At 36.2% G+C, this 19,483-nt stretch overlaps 1 protein-coding gene across 3 annotated transcripts in view; it reads left to right on the top strand.

The window, feature by feature from the left end:
* MCTP1 (multiple C2 and transmembrane domain containing 1) overlaps positions 1-19,483 on the top strand; it is a 207,104-nt gene that overhangs the window by 49,769 nt on the left and 137,852 nt on the right. For 2 of the 3 annotated variants that reach the window (XM_066569228.1, XM_066569226.1), the window contains exons 2-6: positions 2,080-2,194; positions 5,839-5,981; positions 8,692-8,771; positions 9,311-9,416; positions 17,730-17,768. In XM_066569228.1, the coding sequence (XP_066425325.1) occupies positions 2,080-2,194; positions 5,839-5,981; positions 8,692-8,771; positions 9,311-9,416; positions 17,730-17,768 (483 nt within the window). The remainder of the gene's footprint in view (positions 1-2,079; positions 2,195-5,838; positions 5,982-8,691; positions 8,772-9,310; positions 9,417-17,729; positions 17,769-19,483) is intronic. The other variant, XM_066569227.1, reaches the window with a different exon arrangement.

Raw genomic sequence — 19,483 nt, 5'->3', positions numbered from 1 at the left:
AGTTCTGATTTCAGTGTCCTGTTCCTTTAGGGGGGTTACATCTTTGCACATATGTACGATCCTATGAGATGTTGGTGGGTACTTGCGCACTGACTGGTTTGTCTACTTCTTGGTAAAAGGAGTAACCATATTAATTTCTTCTGGAACTCAAATTGCTGTAAATGGTTAAATGGTTTCATTAAAAAAACTGTTACACAACCCCATAGAAACAGGTTGGGGCAATATATTCCTTGGATGAAAAGAAGTGTAAAAGTAAGAAAATTACTTCCTTCAGTCCTTGAAAAACTTAGAGTCTAAATCCCTGTACTGGCAATTCATTGTTTGTAGGTGACCCATTGTGTTTGTAAGAAACAACTGATAAACCCAGAAGGATTTGGCATGATTGCAGTAGTTGCTTTTCAGAGAAGAGAACATAAGAGAGTTTTTAATTTGTGATAAAACAAGGGAGGATAATGACATGGGAGAAAGGCGGAGAGAGCAATGTAGCAGAACTGGCAAGGAAGCTGTGGTTTCTTTCTTGAAAAATAAGTTTGTAATCTTAGTGGAGAAATGGAGAACTTGGTTTTATTTTCTTTTTTGCTGTACTTTTGCTGTACTGTCTTAGGCTCTGCAAGTGGTGCTGCAGAAGTAAAATTTTATATTAGATTTAAATCAATAAATGTCAGCAAACTCTTGCTCCAAAATCAGGATATGGAGGCAGATGGAAAGAAGAGCAACTTGTTGGAAACTCTTCTGTTTTTTTTTTCTTGGCTGCCAGACATTCTTTGTCCCTCTTCCACTGCTGTGGAACCAGTGCGCGTGCCACTGTGCATTTTAGCTAGCATTTTATGTGTGGCAGCAAAAGTTAATGTGCTAGGGCTTGGAGTTATGACTCTGAAATAGCAAGAATAAACCAGGTATTGAAATGCCTTTATTTTGTGTCTTCCTTCATGCTTTAGCTTTAGTATTACTTTAAAAAGAAGAAAGGGTTTAGTAGGAAGAAAGAGATAAAACTGGTTTCTTGTTGAAATGGTATAGCACTTGATACATGTTCTGAGATATTTCCATCATGCAATTTTTTTTTCTTGCAGAGGACCCATAATCACATAATAAAATATTAATAGCTCTACTCTTAAAAGATTTAGCTCCTAGCATGAGCATATGTAAATACAGTGTTCAAAGTGTGAAAGAGATTAAGTCCTTGTATCTACTGTGAATGTATAATTGATTTACTTTTTCCAGTCTTAAAATTAAAAGTGGTGTTCCAAGTGTGTGCTGTAATTGGATCCTACATAAAGAGATATGTTAAAAACTTTTTTGCAAATGCTTGTGTATACTAAGAAATATAATTACTCTACTTTGTATTTTGGATGGAAATGTGTTTATTGTTCGTGAACTCCAGAGGGCTGGAGAGTTTCTTGCATTCTGACTTCCTTTATTGTATTTTCTTAGGACACATTTTATACAAATAACTAATCTAAGAATATTTGCCCTGGCATACAGAACTACAGATGCATTTAATGTCTTTATGGTGATTTTCCTACCTCAGCTTCCCCCAAAACTCTGTGGAAAAAACCCACATAGCTTGCAAAGTACTGCAGTAGAGCACAAAATCTTAATTTATGTATGCTTATTCAATGCATATGTTATAACTGTTGAATCAACAGAGGATTTGAGGATACTAGTAATGACTAGTCCAAATAATACTATAAGGTCTAGCTTTGTATTTTTCTTACTTATTTTGCTTTAGTGGGCCAGGACTAGATATTAATGTAATTGCAACTGTAATTCTTATCATCAAGTAATTTGGATTGGAAGGGACCTTAAAGACTATCAATTTCCAATCCCTTTGTATCAAAGGATTATTTTTCTGCCAGTTTGTTTTTTTGGTTGTTTTGGGGGTTTTTGGTATTTTTTGTTTGTTTGTGTGTTTTGTTTTGTTATGTTTTGTTTTGTTTTGTTGTGTTTTTACAGGAATCTTGGTAATTGTCATACTGATGAAATTGTCATATTGAGCTCCTATCCAACATCAAGGGGCAGATTCCTTTTGAAATGAAACTTTTAGTAACGTTAGTTATTGCATTTTTTTTCCCTCCCCAGAGAACAAATGCATTTGGAACTAGTAATGCAGATTTCCCACCTGGGGACCCTGGAATGTACCAGTTGGATGTTACTCTAAGAAGAGGACAGAACCTAGCTGCACGGGACCGTGGAGGTAAGTGAGCTGGTGAACACTGCCTTAATAACTGGGAAGTTGCATGTTCATTGGGTAAATTTATATGTGGGTACTAAAATTAAAATGTGCTGGGGAACATAACTAGTGACTGGACAGCAGCTGGATGTGACACCATGCAGTCACATGCTCTGAGCCCAGCCATCCAGACAGTTCTTAACCTCCCAGTGAGGAGGGCATCTGCCTAAACCATGGGCTGCCAGATTCTCCTGGAGAATGCTGTGGGAGACAGTAACAAAGGCGTTGCTGAAATCCAGGTACACAACCTTTCCATCATCCACCAGGTACACATCCTTTCCATCATTCACAGCCTTTCCATCATCCACCAGGCATGTAACTTGGTCATGAAATGAGATCAGGTTGGTCAAACAGAACCTGCCTTTCTTAAACCACTGTTGTCTGGGTTTGATCCTTTGATTGCCCTGTATGTGCTGTATGATCACACTCAAGAGAATCTGCCCCATAACCTTCCAAGGTACTGAGGTCAGGCTGACAGGCCTGTAGTTCCCTGGATCCACTTTCCAGCCCTTTCTATGTATGGGCAGCATGTTGGCTAATCCCCAGTCATCTGGGACCTGATGATAAATAAATGATAGAGGGCAACTTGGTGAGCTCTTCCACCAGCTCCCTCAGTACTCCTGGGTAAATCCCATCCGGTCCCATAGACTTGTGACTGCCCAAATGGCTTCACAAATCACTAATTCCTCTTGCATTACAGGATGTTTATTCTCACCCCTGTCTACCAGCTCAAGGTCTAGTTTCCCTGAGAATAATTGGTCTAAGGGAAACTTCTTCAAGGAAGAAGTTGGACTAAGGGAAACTTCTTTCCCTTAGTCTAACAGACTAAGGGAAAGAAGGCATTAAGTACCTCAGCCTTTTTCTCATCCTTGGTAACAGTGTTTCCCCCTGCATTCAAATAAGGATGGAGGTTTGACTTGGCCCTCCTTTTGTTGTTAATATATTTATAAAAACACTTTTAATTTTCTTTCACAGCAGTGGACAGATTGAGTTTGAGCTTTTTTCTCTCTAATTTTCTCTTTACATGACCTAATGACATCCTTTTACTCTTTCTTAGTTGCCTGCCCTTTCTTACAAAGGTCATAAATCCCCCTTTTTTTCCCCTGAGTTCCAGCAAAAGTTTCCTGTTGACAAGGCTCCCCTGACAGCTCATCTCTCAGCACATAGGGACATTTAACTTCTGTATCTATAAGATTTTCTTCTTAAACTATGTCCAGCCTTCCTGGACTTCTTTATTTCCCAGCAGACTCTCTGAACCAATTCCAGAACAGGCCGAAGTCCACCCTCCAGAACTCCAAGGCAGAGTTTTGTTCCTAACTTCACCAAGATTTAAAAACCCTATCACTATGCCCAAGATGGGCATTCTGACCACCACATCTCTCACCAATCCCTTCTCTACTCACAAAGAGCAGATCTAGTGGAATCTCAGCCCTGGTAGGCTCCCTTGCCAGCTGTGACAGGGAATTCCACACACTCCAAGAATCTCCTAGACTGCCTCCTCTCTACTGTGTTTAGTTTCCAGCAGACATCCAGCCAGTTAAAATCTGCCACAAGAGCAAGAACTAGCAATTGGGAAATGTCAGCCAGCCACCTATACAATGCTTCATCCACCTCCTCATCATGGTTGAGTGGTCTGTAAGAGACTCTCACAAGGATGTCTGCCTTGTTGGCTGCCCCTGAATCTTGAGCACTCAAACTTAGCCATGACTATCCTTGAGCTGTATACACTGAAACACTCCATGATACACAGAGCCACCCTATCACCTCTTCTTCCTCGCCTGACCCTTCTGAAGAGCTTCTAAACAGCCACAGCAGCACTCCAGTCAAACAAGTCATTCTACCATGTTTCTGTAATGGTGACTTGTCTCACAGTTTTTCTACTGCAGAATAACCTCCAGTTCCTCCTGTTTGTTATCCCTACTGGGGTCATCTGCTTTAGCTATGTTATCAATTTCAACCCTGACACTGGCGTGAGCCCTGCTGGGCTCATCTTCAGTGAGCGAGGCCTTATCCCCTTCTCCCTTCAAATCTAGTTTACAGCACTCTCAATCAACCCTTCCAACTCACAAGCTAGAACCTAGAACCATTTTTCCTCTTTTAGATGTTCCAAGGCTGTCAGCAAAAGACTGATTTTTCCCTCTCTTGTCTTCCAACTCAATGCCACTCCCACCTTAACCATGCAGAAGTTCCTGGTACAGTCAAGGGATGCTTCATTGCCAAACTGTCTGCATGAAGTCAAGACCTAAGAGAATTCCTGAGGTTGTAGAGTGGTTCCAAGGAGCAGGGCAGTGGGCACACCATAACGTAGTGTCCATACACAGGATTAATTTAAATACATGATCCTTGACTTCAAAATCATCACCACTGCTTGAATACCCAAGGAACAAGTCAGTTGTGCTAGACAAAACATTTTTGTGCCACTGAAATTCTGCCCCAGGAATTACAGGTGGGAATGAATGTAACACAAGAGACCACCATTTTCCACTGTTGTAGTTTTTTGAAACAACGAGACATTAACTTCAGGTAGAGAGTGCTGACATCTTGTGGCTAGATGAAATAATGCAAAGAATGCTGCTCATAACCCTTCTAATTTATGTTTAGAAGAGCATGTAGCAGTTTTAAGAAAAGCTATTTCTTTTGGATGTATTTTCCAGTGGATATGAATGCAGAGTTCTAAAATCTGCTGGTCCCTTGAAAAGCCCTAAAAGTTAAAGGAAAAAAGGAAGCCTTGTCTTACAATTTGCTGCTGTTAATGAAGATGGAGTTGTGACTGAAGCTGGAGTTACTGTTTATTTTAAGATAATCTTCGGTCAATTAGTCTCACATGCACTCCTGGATGACTGCAAGTCTCTGTACCCACCGACCCTGAGACTCCTCCTCTCACAGGTGGTTCAGTCCTTGTGATACTTCCACATACACATCCTATGCATATGGCATTCATATGGCATATTTAACATTTTATTTTACCCATCAGGGTTGTTTTTCTGATCACAATTGTTAATCAGTTGTTTGAAGAGGCTTTGTGCAGTGCTCTCTGGTGAGTAGGTGATTGTTTCAGAAGGCATGTTGAGGGCATGGTGGACAGACTTTAATTTTCTCATTGTGAGTGCTGTAGGAAGTGAGTCTAAATGGAAAAGAAAAGCTTGGACACAATAAAGTCATTGAACACTTACACTGGTGGCGTCAGTGGAGTATGTGCCTTTTCAAAGGCACAACATAATAATTTACTGTTTTTACAGGAGAAATTTTAACTTTAATTTTAACAACTAATTTTTGTTGCATTAATATAATATACTAACCCTAGTATAGGACATAGTTCTGTTAACTAAAACAAATACTGCCAGTATTTCATTATGACTTTGAGAATGGATTGCGAACAACAGAAAGTGATGCAAGTTCACATTTTATGTTAATGAAGTCAATTAACTGAGTGTTGACATCCTGGAAAGTAATAGATTGTGGCAATAAACTATTCTTTTCATCTGCTACGGTTTTGAATTTGACTATCTATAGAAATTACATTTAGTTCTGTTTGAAGTAATTAAGCGTCCATTTCCTTTCTGTATTACAAAGACAGAATTAACAGCATATGTATATATCTTTACCAGGAACAAGTGATCCATATGTCAAGTTCAAACTTGGAGGAAAAGAAGTATTTAGAAGTAAAACAGTACACAAGAACCTCAATCCTGTCTGGGAAGAAAAGGCTTATATTCTTATAGATAACCTAAGAGAACCATTGTATATAAAGGTAAGACACCAGCTTACATATGTCTGATAAATTAGAATGGAAGAATTATTGGAAGAATTCAGCTTTGCAATTTTCTGTATACTGGAAGATTTATTGTGCAATAGTGAAGACTACAGAGTAGTTAGAGTGATAATTATTTAAGTTTTGTCTGTAGAATGAAGATGTCAACATTTTTAAAAGTGGCAAATACAGGCATTTTTGTTTACTTCAGGTCATAATTGTTTTATATTTCTTTAGTGTGATTTTAGCAGAAGAACAGAGAAAATAAACTGTATTTCATGACCCATTTCATTTATGGAAATATCACTGCATAATGATGATATAAACCATAATCTGTCCCATTAAAAGCAATTCGATGCTGAGGTCAGTTTTTGGGAATTTATTGAGATGTGTACCTGATTCTCCAAAGTTTTCTAATTTTTCTGTTTGTATGGAACACAGTGAGTTTGCTATACTTCATACCATTTTCTGCTCTTACAATTTTTACATTGTAGCTCTCCCTAGTAAATCGCAGATGAGGATGATTTTGTCATATTAGAGGCACCAATTATTCTGAAGTATCAGATTGCTTGAGTTTAGATCAAAAAGTGGCCAGCAATGTCCTGACTAATAAGCAGCAGAGCCCCTGGTATTTCTTAGATGTTGGTATTGAAATGAAAACCAGAAAAACTGTGATGATTGTTTTATGCCCACAGAAGAGAAAGGTGCTTTTCTGGCCCTGGTAGTTTATGGTGATGCAAAAGTGATTCTTAGTTGAGTAAAATGAAGTGGATAAAAATTATTTTCCCAAAAATGTATTTAGAAAATCTGTAGTCCTAGGATTCAAAATAAAACATGCATACATTGAAAATACTTTGGGAAGTATGGAAACTTGGCTTACCTATATAATTCTCTTAGTTGATCTGAAATTACATGATGTTTTAGATCAGTATCAGTCTTAATCAAAAATTCATGACAGAATTTTAAACTGAAATGCCAAATTGTAGATTTTTTTTTTGTAGAGCAATGCCACTTAAACATCTTTTAAGTATTAATCAGTATTACGTTTCATGCTGCTCACATAAAGTGCATAGTTACTAGAAAAGTTTAAAAGCTAAACAGAATCCTCAAATGGCATTTTCATGCCTTTATTATGTTCAGTGACTCATAAGGAATGAACAGGTGAAAGAGAGAAGAAGATGCAAAGACTTGCAATGTAGCCACCTGTTTTGGTTTATTTATGCCAAGTATCAGCCCTGCAGTAGGGTGTGTATTTTTTTCCCCTAGGAAAAGTGTGTCAAGTGGTATGTCTATCGTGCTTGCACTCTAAACACAGTGTGTGAAGTAATTTAGGTTTTACAGCTTATTCAGATATTTTAAGACATGATTGAATTTTACTAAGCTAAAAATACTTACTTGGTATTTTTACCATGATAATTTGTAGAGAGAGAGAGAGGGAGAAAATAATTTTGACATTGCACCATGAACTGAGATTTCATATTATGTTTTCTTTTCCCACTGGAATGACTAACAGATATAGAAAAGGCAAGGGTGAACACTCAGGTATATTGATGCATGTGAGAGACTTGTGCTCACATACTTGTATCCAACCTATTGAGTTGTGCAGCTGTGCTGTAGCCTTTGGTCCAAAGGATTTCTGTTACTACTATCTTAACCCTGTCTATATTAACTTATTTGTAGAAGATTAACTGTTTTGCGATCTGGAATAGCTTCTGTAGTACAATAGTAGAAGTACTTATATTAGACTTGAAGACCTTGAACCTAGTCCTGTCATATTCTCTATTTTCTCCTTTCTCCTTAACACATCTCACTCTTAACTTAGCTGAAGATATGCTCTCAGAAAACCTCATATTTACCCCAAAAAGTTAATTTACCTTAAAAGTTGACTTTGATAATTGATCTTTTCCCCTTTTTGGATTTTTTAAAATTTGTATTGCATCTTTTCTTTGTTGCTGTCCATCTTTTTTGGTTTTTTTTCCCTGCAATAGCTGCCTGTGGATTATTTGCTTTCCTTTCTTCAGACTTAGGAAGTTATAACCCATCTCAAGGAATACCTTCTGATGTACTGGCCAGATTCATGTCTGGATGTCAGTAAATTTATCAAGGTATTGTCTCTTTTAGGTAGCAAATTAGGAGGCAGACTTCTCCTTGTAAAATATTAATTGTCATTGTTTCCTTACACATACCCCTTCAGTTTTAATCTTAGATTATAATGTTTCTAACCCTTGAAAAGTACATAGCCTTCAAAATGGACAATTACATTATTTCAAATACTGATGCAAGTGTTATAATAAAAGTAGAAGCACTTTTCATAACCATATCCTACCCTCCTGCTTCCACTTTGCAGGATTCATAAAGGAAACAATGTATAAGAAATCAGTGATTCTGCTTAGCTTTATTAATTGTTTTGATCTTCCTTCTTTCAGTGCCTATGTTTATAAAAACATTTCTTTTGTTTTTATAAAATTGCTGTCGTTCACACGTGAACTATACACTAGTGTCTATGATTCAATCTGATTTATAAACAAGCAGTTTCAGACTTGATTTTCTGGCCAGAAAGTTTCAAGTTACTTTCAGGTAGTCCTGATTCAGCAAGTGAGAGGCATGAAGCTACAGCTCTGGAAAAAGAGTTTCAAGAATGATTCATAGTCAGAAAAGCTCTAAAGAAAGAAATATTTCAATTACTAAAAAATGGTTTTGTGCATCATAGGTATTTGATTATGACTTTGGACTTCAAGATGACTTCATTGGCTCAGCATTTTTGGATCTCACATCATTGGAATTAAACAGGTATGGCACAAACAAGCCTATGGAATAGTTATATATTTTTATCTGCTAATATCGTGTTTGTGGAGTTGTAAGTAAAACATTATGCTAGAAAATAATTACAGAAACCTACACAGCATAAAACTAACTAAAGAAAACCACTTATGTTTAAGAAATTATTGTATTATGAATGTTAATTTATTAGCTGATTATGCACATTTTTACAGTGTCTATGGAGAGGTTCGCTTTACAACCACGTTAATCTTGTTTTCTTCCTAGCTTCATTCACAGCATTAACCCCTAATGTTTGAAATTTTTTGGTGTTTTTAACCCACTGATGTTACATTTTTTATTTAATTACTTCAGTACATGTAATACAGTACTTAATGCAGAGTAAAAGTATTTAATATTTTTTATGAGCATTCAGCAGAAATAGTGCAAATTTGTGCCACTGTTTTCTACGTAGCTTCATATTAATTCAGATGCCTTCAATTCTTATGATTGAAAAATTTCATTATCTGAGAGTCTGAAATCCAAGTTAATGCATAGGTTTTGTCTCCTAGGCAAACAGATGTTACTTTGAGTCTGAAGGATCCTCATTACCCTGATCATGATCTGGGAAGTATATTCTTGTCAGTCCTGTTGGCTCCAGGAGACCAGCGAGAAGTGGTAATTTTATGTATTTTAATAAATGTCATCACTCCTGTGATTGATCTCTGGTTGGATGACATCAAGCACAAGAGTAAATATCAAATTATAAGATTAATTTGACTTTTCTAATTCTTTAGATAACACTGAGAGATGTTTCTGGTATAGTATAGCATATTTCACCTGAGTTGAATCCTCCCTTATATAGTTAATAAGAAGGGATTCAGATGGATCAGGTAAAGTCAGTTCTAGGTGAATAGTGGTGATTAATATGGAGAAACATCAGTAAAGCATTGGTTAAAGAATTTTGGACCTAGTCTGCTATTTCTAGATAAGAGTATTTGTATCCTATTCCATATGAAAAATAAAGTTGAAAAAGGTAGTGTTTCTGCTTTTTGGCAACTAATGTTAAAGGATTATTTGATGCTTTTCAATTTTTTGAATTTACCTTTCAATTACAAAATTGTATAATTTTCTAAGTTTATTGTAATTCCTTCATCTTACTTTTCTGAGCTGCATAGTTGTAAGTGAAAATAGTTTCCAGGTTTCTAGATACTCTTAGTTGTGACAAACTGTTTCTATTATATTTGCCTTGGTTTGAAAAGACAGGTGTCTGCTAAGGAAGGCAGGAGTCTCCCTTGAAATGAAAAATGCAAACCCCCTCCCTCTGAATTATTACAATTTTGAAATTAAGGGGGCTCTCAGGCAAAGATATGGGAGTAGGAATAACAGTTCTTTATTAGGAAAAAAAAAAAAAAGAAAATATAAAAAAAATGCAGGAATACAAGACAACACTGACAGAGTCAGAATACAACCTGACACCCTGTGGATCAGGGTGTTGGTAGCAGTCTGATTAAATGGTGGCTGCAGTCCTCCTGGAGTGACAGCTGTGGTTCTGTTGAAGCAGTGATCCTGTAGAAGGGTGTGCTTTTCCTCTGAAGGTCCAGTGGTGGTGTAGATGGGCCTGGTCTTCTTCTGGGAATCTAGTGGAAAAGAAAGCTGCTCCTCTGGGAATCCAGAGGGAAAAGGCTGCCTGTGGTGTTCGAAATCTCAGATTCTTTCCAGGTAGGAATTGGCTCCTCCCATCTTATTGGGAGATGCTGGGCAGAGCATCTCCCAATAAGATGATGCAATTTTATCAATCATGGAGTGACACTCAATGGCCCATGAACAGAAGATATCTCCCCTGAGGGAGGATGGGTTGGGGAAGAGATAAAGAAAACTGCCCCACTTGGTTTTAACAGGTGGCCCAATTAACAGAAGGTAACTGACCCACCTCTAACACATGGCAATAGAATTCACACCCCCAGCCACATCTTGCATTTTCCAACCTAAGACAATAATTTACTAGCATTTATGGCTTTTCATGAGCAGTAGAACTATGGCAGAAATAGAAGAGATAATTCTCACTATGAGAGGTTGTAAAATAATATGGATTCCTTTGGCCTCAGCTAGGCTGTAGGGAAGCATTTGGACCTTGCAGCTAAATTTTGCTTTAAACAAGCTGTTTTCGATTAAAGGAGAAGACTCCACTAAGCAATGGAACCTGTGAAATTGGAGCAGTGTTTTGTTGGATTTTTTATGCCAGTCTCTTTCCCACACTGTGAGCCACCACTGTGCAGCCACAAAACTCAGTTTACTCACGAACTTTGTCCAGGCACTCGAACACAGAGACACATGCACTCAACCCTCTCCTGCACCTGCAACACAGCCTAATTTTCAGAATCTTCCAGGAAGAAGACTGTTCTTCATGCTCAGAACTTATGCAGGAGGTATTGGGGCATTTACCAGAAGAGTCACGGTTATAACACCCAGTTTTTGCAGGCCTCCACCTCTGATGGACTGTACATCACAACCATGGGCCACGATCACCCACACATCACTGAAGCCATGGGTGGTGGTATCTTTCTTCTACTATTTCTTTTTCTTTCTTTTTCTCTTTTGAATTTTCCACTCTTAAGATGATAATGCACTCTAAGACACCTAGAGATGCCTTTTCCAATGTTACACTTTTTTTCCCCCTCCAGTTATGGTTTTAAAGCACTTATTCTAATAAAATTCAATGTAATTTTATTACATTGCTTATTTAACATTGTTTTGGTTTATCCACCCCTAAGGATCCATTAACAATGAACTTGTTTGCCCTGCCTCAGGAAAGGGTTGCAGCAGAGGCCAAGAAAAAGCATTACTCTGATGAAAATGTCCATGAATATGGTCAGCTGCATGGTTTTTGTAAGAACATAAATGTTTCTGTATGCTGCAGTGTGAGACATCCTGTTGCACAGGAGTACTGGCAGATTCTACTAGTGTTCTTTTTACACTTTTCTCTCAGCTAGTATGAACTAGCTTAGTAAGTCAGTTACTGGAGATAGGTGTCTGGTATGTAGTAATGCAAAGATGTAGAATTCTGGAAATTACTTTATCCTCTGTTAATTTTCCTCATGGCATTCTGTTAGCACTTAATAAAAATAATGAAATGTGGTGGTAATGGGCATCTAGCTTATATAAGGAGTGTATTTTCCTTTTTTTGTTAGCAATATGTTTGTCCATGCAGGTCAGAATTCCATCTTGCAAATTTAGACCACAAGAGTATTTTTTACTTAAATTAAGAAATTAATTTAATTTTAGATTTTTTTATTTGGGTAAGACCAGTCCGGTCTGAGTGAGGTGGTACTTGCCCTGTTTTTCCAAGTTTCTTTGACACTATCCTGCCATAATCCTGAATCATGCAACACAGAAACCCTGTATTTTTATGTGGTATAACATTATGTGGACAGCACAGGTTTCCTTTCTTCATCATACAGAGAGGGTAGCTACTGTGCTGCCTCCTGTTGTCTGCTAGTATACCAAGTGTTCCAGAAGTTTAGAGGTGAGAAAGTGAAATGAAGACACTACAGTGTAACATGTTTTTCATATGGGTGTTCATAAATTAGCAACTGAATGTTGAAAGTATTGGGAGACTGTAGTGTTTCTGGTTAGCAAATTTTTTGATATCCAACCGACCGGTTATAATAGGATGAAGAATTTGGTTTATGTTATTACACATTTCATTATTGGATTTTTTAATTTAACTCAGGTCACCAAATTTTCTTCCCATTTAAACTATTATATAGAACTTCAGTCTGAAAATGTCCAAGATTCCAATTAAGAATCAAATGCCTAATCTGAAGCTTAATATTTATTGGAAACAAGTCTTCCCAAGATATGGATCTCAGAGCAGTTCTGGTGAAGTTGCAATAAAATCAGAGAATTTTGTCACAATGCAGGGAAGATGACCTACAAAATTAATATGTAATTGCTGTATGTTTAATGTCTTAAGGGTTTAATAGTTCAAGACTCAAATAGCTTTTTTCTGTTACTACATGCGCTTAATTATTTATTAGCTTTTATTTACTGTTGAAGGAACAAGTAAAATATTACAAAATCTATCACTCCAGTTGAACTGTCATCTTTGGCTAGTTTTGAAAGGTTTTGTAATAATGATGGTATTTTTATTGAAATGAAAGGGATTGAGGTCAATATATTTTCAAATGTTATGTTAGAGGATTAAGACTAATTCTTGTCTACTCTTGAAAATGTCCAACATATAAAGCAGCACTAAAAGCAACTCCCACATTCCCAGTCTGTGTAGCATGCTGTTTGAATGATTGATGCTCCCCTTCTACTTGGATGTTTCTATACAGGTAGTAATTTGAGCATCCTTGAAATATATAAATAAAAACCTGAGCACTTTTAAGTATGCATTTATGACTGATGCATGGAAGACACAGATACACTGTCTCTTCACATCATGCGTAATGTTTTCCTGTCATTGCAAATTTCCTTAAATCCTGTTGGTTTGATATCCCTATATAGCATACATTTCAAAAATTAATTTTCTCCTGAATAGGTTTTATTTTGCTCAGGTGATAACTCTTATATTGCTTGCAATTGAGAGTTGCAAGTAATTATGTAATTAGGGTAATACTTTACCACTTTACATGACGTGTGTGTTGTCATACATAAATGGTGTTAAATTGTAAAGCTGAAGATTACAGAAATTACCTGGAAGTACTTAAATTGCAGTTATTATAGTTCCATATGTTTAAAATTAGTGTTTATTAAGACCACAAGGGAAATGCAAAAATAGAACAGCTTTAAAACAAGAAGTGTTAGATTTCCCATGCAGTCACAGAAACCTCATGGTGTTTTGATCCTGTGTTTTGGGCAGGTCTCTAGCCATATTTCAAATTGAGCTCTTTAAAACAAGACTTGCTGTTTGTGATGTGTTATTTGGTAACTTTTTGATGTGGATTATACTTTCCAAAGAGATCCTTTCACTGTCTGAACTGCAGCGAGGCTGTTTTGGAGGTCATGCACTGATGTGCAGGTAAAGGAAAAGTCTTCTGAGGATGTGTTGTTGGAGGACAGGTCTCACAAAGCATTTTATTGGTGTTTCAAAATAATGTAGCTGTATGTTACAGGAAAATGCATCCTCTCACACTGCCTAAGAAATATTGATGCTTCTGGAGGATAAGATACTCCAAGTGCAAGTTTGAAATTAAATGGGACAAATTCAGGGGCCTAGTTGTATATTGCCACCTGTCTGTGAGAGAGGTATTATTGCAAGTGATTTTAAAAATATGCAGCCAATTTGACACAGTAATAGATTGTTTTGGATGAAGACTTGAGGCTTGAAAAGAAATTATAGAGATATTTGGTCCACACAGGAGCATTTTTCCCCTTATTTTTCTGAAAAAAATTCTGATGAAATTCAGATTTTATGTGTACTGACTGATGATATGATCTTGAGAGTTACAGCTGGAAAGCCCCACTTCCTCAGATCAAAACATTATATTTTGGGATTCAGATATCAATTAAGAATATTAACTTAAGTATACAGTCATATAACTATATGTAAAACTATGTTACACTGACTAGGAAAGAGGATTATTTATTTTTGAGTCCTGATGAACTGTGAAAAGCAGTGCTTAAGTAGTTTACAATTGTGTTTTTTCAGTAGAAGATAGTGGACATAATATCAATCATAAAGAGATTCAGTAAATCATTTTAATAAATAAGGATGCATTATTTTATTTTTGTGGTACATTTTATTTGAACAAAATGCAGAAATAGCCTGCAGTTATTGAATACTATTGTAAGAGTATGGGTAGATAAACAAATCAAAATTTCTAGAAAATCTTGTCTGTATCTTTGCCATTTGCTAGCTGGTGCTTGTCCTAAAGGCATTAAAATATGAATATTTAAAGTAATAATCTTGTAATCTCTCTCCAAACTATGTACATAAATAGAAAGATAGCATATCTAAAGTTATTAGAGGTCCTGTTCTTTTGATTTTTGACATGTAAAGGCAATTGATTTGTTGTGATTTATGAAAAATCATATCATGAATCAAAATTAATTAATGAATTATTTCTATATGACTATAAAAATTAGAAATTTTTTAGTGTTCAAGGGAAGTTTAATCTATTTCAGCCTAATGCAGTAAGTTGAAGTAGCAGTAGTTCCAACAATTAATTTATGTTTGCTTTGTCCTATTTAGCACTACTTGTCCTTTACATTAATGCCTCATTTCAATTTTGCTGTTTGAGAGGACAGATAGCTTAGCTAATCAGTGCAAACTAAAAAGATGTAAAAAAAATAAATATGAGAGAAGTATGTGTATATAAAAATGTTAAAACATGTCAGCTCTAAAGATTTGTTAATTTTAACTCTATTAAAAATGATGTGATTATGATGTACTTTCTGTATTTTTCATTAATTTGTCATTTTGATGACCAGTTTAAAAGAAGTCAAAAGTAGCAATTGATTTTTTTTTCTTAGACCTACTCCAACAAAGCTTGTTTTCTTACTTTAATTCTCACAGTGTTTATTATTTCCTTTTGGATACATGTGGTGCTGTGTATGACAGTGTGCTCTTGTGATTTCATGCATGTGTACCGACTTCCTGGATATTCTGTTTGTTGTTGTGGCATGGGTGCCACAATGCATGTGAGTTTTGCTGGCTCTTTTTCCATCAGCATTCAGTACACAGATTCCACCACTGGAAAACCTGCAGTAGGCAAGTTCTGCAGAGCTGCATGTCACCCATTTCTTCACTACCTCGGCTGTTCCCTGCCTGGGTCTTAATGGGCAGTTTTCAGCTATAGGAAAGGACAAAGTTGGTAGCTTGATAAGAAGCTTTGCCTGGGGACCAGCAGTGACTGGAGACAGCTGTATATCACTGCCAGCAACCTAACAAACAAAGAAAATGGAAAAAAAGGAAACATATGAGTTCTACTTAAATATTGTTATTTATTGAGATTAAAGTTTAAGGCATTGGTTTTTTCCTAAAACAATCTATCCCAAAGATGCTTAGTTTTTTTTGCTTCATATAAAACTATTAACACTAATGTTCTGTCAGTTTGCTTGCTGTCTTAAATCATGGGTTGCATTATTTATTTGTTTATTTGCCAGAGGGATATTAACATAATAGAGAAAAACTCCAGCAATAGACTCAGGGCATGGAATATTTTCAGATTAAGAAGTTCCATGTAAATCATTCCTAGGCTATATATTTGTTTTATTGGCTTTTTTGGATGATTGTTATGGCTTCAACTTATCCTGCTTTAGCTGATAATGATGCCATTTACTCAGTAAGGGTGCTCATACCTTTCTGAACTCCTCAGAGTTAAAAGAGTCATAGGGGGTTTGGTTTGGAAGGGACCTTAAAGATCATTTAGTTCCACTCAATCTCTTCCACTAGATCAGGTTGCTCAGGGCCCCATCCAACCTGGCCTGAACACTTGCAGGAATGGGGCAGCCACAACTTCCTTTACTGACAAATATCAGTGCCTCACCACCCTCATAGTGAAGAATTTCTTCCTGGTATCTAATCTAAACCTGTATAGTTAATTCAGCTGTCAGGACTTCCTCTGTTCCTTGCTCACAGCCTGGTCTGAAGCTGAGTTTGTGCTCTAACCTATAGCTATGTAGGATTCAGAAATGACAAGGAAGGGAGGAGCAGTGCTGTGTTGAACAGGACTCAGGAACTCAGATTTTCTTCAGGGCCTGCCATGAGCCTCAAGATCTCAAATTCTTACATGCCTCTCTAGAAAAATGAGGTGAATGGCATTCTATAGCTTAATAAAACATTTAGTATATTTTCCAAAGGCACAGTGCGACAATTATTATTAACTTACTGCTCTGCGCTTAGGACTCAACTGTCCATAGCAATTAAAAAAGTTTCCTCAGTGGCTAGTTATTTTTCTTCTCACAAAAATCTATGTCTATTTAAAAAATCTCTGGGTATTTCAGAAATAAAACCCCCTACACATTTTCTATCATTTGAATTTTTTTACCAAAATATTTCCTTGCTAATTTCTTAGCAAGGAAAATATTTTAGTTTCAAAATTTATTTCCATTATCTGAAAAAGCAAGTATTTTTTAAATACTTAATAAAAAATTGTTATTATGTTTGTTTTCCATGGTGAAAGTTTCAATAGAAATTAATGGCCTTTGATTTATTCTTACTCAGTGTCAGTAAGAGGCTGCTAAACTTTATTAAGTTGTATAAACTAATTTCTTTGCATTTCCGCAGAAATGCTTTAAGCAACAGTTGTGTTTACAGATAAACCTTCCACAACCTACTTGACCAGAATATCTCTTTTATTTAATGATTAGGAATCTGTCGTATGTACTTCGGCTCCTAGAAGTGCCAAGGTTTTACAGATTGTTTGGATAATGGGACAGGAAAACTGAGATTTGGCTTTTTCAAAGAGTGAAGATATAACTATTTTTTTCTATTTCATGTATGTTATTATCAAACCAAAGAACTATTTCTACTGCTGTGAAATGAGCAAGCAGTGATAACTTTAAGGATTTTGTAATAGATTTGTGTCATCAAAAGAGCATCATGCAGGTTTTCTCTTTTGTGGCTATACCTGTGAGTAAGTTATACAGTAGTATTCAAAAAGGTTGGAGTACTTTATTATTAAGAAATAATAAATAAATATTCAATTATCAGTCAGAATTGAAATCGCTATCTATCATGGCATAATTATTTATTTTCATTTTTAAATCTAGTTCTTTCTGTCTTTTCTTTCTTATAAGTTTATGTCATGCATTGTCTCCAGAAATTAGACACCCATACCACCCAGAAAAGTATGCCTGGGTATGCACAGGGTTGCTACTTGTCTGGATTTATTTCAGTCTTGTGTGTATTTGTTGCTGGAATGTACATGTTGCTGCTTCAGTTGTAGTGGTGGTTAAATGTGAATTGCCCTGTTTGAGACTGTTGCCCTCCTTTTCTGTATTGCAGAGAAAAGGTAATAAAATGCTCTATTTTATTTTCAGACAATGCTAATGAGGAAGAGTTGGAAAAGATCAAGTAAGGTAACTTTGTAACTTTTAGCATGTGGTCTTCTAGCTGGTGATGTTGGTTTTTTGTTTTGTTTTTTAGAACAACTATGATTTCTTGCCAAGCATGCCATGTAGGACTGGAAACTTCTAGTACAGGATTTATTGCCCTTTCGAATGTGTTTAAAAGACAGCATTTTTTGTTTCATTAAATAACATCATAGTATAGTTCAGCTTTTAATATAATCATAGAACCTTTCAGCTTTGTCACAGCACTTTAACCTATCTGGAAGCCATCTAGTAACTTCTTGTAAGCAGCCAACATGTCCTGATTCCTTTTCTAAAACCTTTAATTTCTCAAGTGTAAACAATTTGCTGTATTCATGTGAACAAAGAATTTATGCCAAAGAGTATATTTTATTTTCCTGTTCTCATACTGATCCATGTTTTTGAGTGCAAAGTTTTCACAGTGAAGCTCCTTGAAGACAAATTTCCTCTAGCACTGGTTGTGCACAGGAGGCAGTCATAGCCAGGCCTTACCAGAGCATAGTGGACTCCACAGAGCTCTTTAGAGCTCTCTAAGCTTTTCCCCTCTTAGGAGTTATGGATGTGATAAAAAATGGAGCAGTGTGTGCTGTTTTCCACAAGAGAAAGACTGAGAGTTTGACTGTAGTGGAATGCGACCAATATTTACCTTTTTTCTTCTCTCTGTGTTGTTAAAGAGAGTGTATTTACTGCCTAAAGTGAGTGAATTAAAATTTTTCAGAGACTTGAGCTAGTGAAGTCGATAGAATTTACCATGTCAAGATGTTAAAATGAGAAAAAAAATAGCTATGTGGAGTGATTCACTGATTTTTTTTAATTATATACTCTTCTAGCATATTGATGCACAACTGTAAATATGAGGTAATTAATAAACAGTGTTGTATATGGTTCTCATTTGACAAATATTTGCACTTTTTAGACATATTTGTATTTTTAACCTTGAAACATAAAAGAGAACAATGTTCATAATTCTTGGGTTATGGGTGGGTTTTTCACACAGTCTGCTTCTGGGATGCAGGATAATACTTAGTCTGTTTCCTTAGTGAAATTTATGAAACTAAGGTAATGGTGAAGTGATGATATGTAGATTTTTGATTCTCATGTGGTTCATGTAACTACAAGAAATATCTAAGATGCTCAAACTGAAGAGATAAGGAGGAGCTGTGAGAATGTTGAAGGGTAGAACTGGTTTGCATCATGTAGTGTTAACTCGTGATGTGCTGACTGTTTTGGGTAGCATGTTGTCTGCATTGCAAACTGACAAAACTGTGAGCTTCAATAATTCTGAATGAACAGCATAGCGTGAGAGCTCGGAATTCTTTAAAGGTCTTCAAGTGAGTTATTTATCCCTGTTCTGTTTTGTTACATTCGTTGGATAGCATTTCATGCAGTAGCTGGCATTTTTGCAAACTGGCATATAAGAATATTTGGCAAAAAGTGAATGTATGATTTAAAAATTGCATTTTTTTTTCTATGGTTGTCTTAGCTGAAGTAATATTTTAACCTAGAGGTGTAATGCATGTACAATATCTTACATGCATTGCTGTGTTAATGATTTATATATTGAAGTATGTCATTTAAAACACGGGAGATAATTTGCCTTGTGAGTCTATTCCAGCATTCCAAATCTTTGGTTTGCTCTCAGGAAAAACAAATTAAAAGCTCTTCTGTTTACAAAGAATTCATTCAAAAGACTTGTTGTTCTC

Source organism: Molothrus aeneus, chromosome Z, assembly GCF_037042795.1.
Source record: "Molothrus aeneus isolate 106 chromosome Z, BPBGC_Maene_1.0, whole genome shotgun sequence".
Lineage (NCBI taxonomy): Eukaryota > Metazoa > Chordata > Aves > Passeriformes > Icteridae > Molothrus > Molothrus aeneus.
The sequence above is the reverse complement of the archived record's forward strand: the minus strand, read 5'-3'. Positions and strand labels throughout refer to the sequence as shown.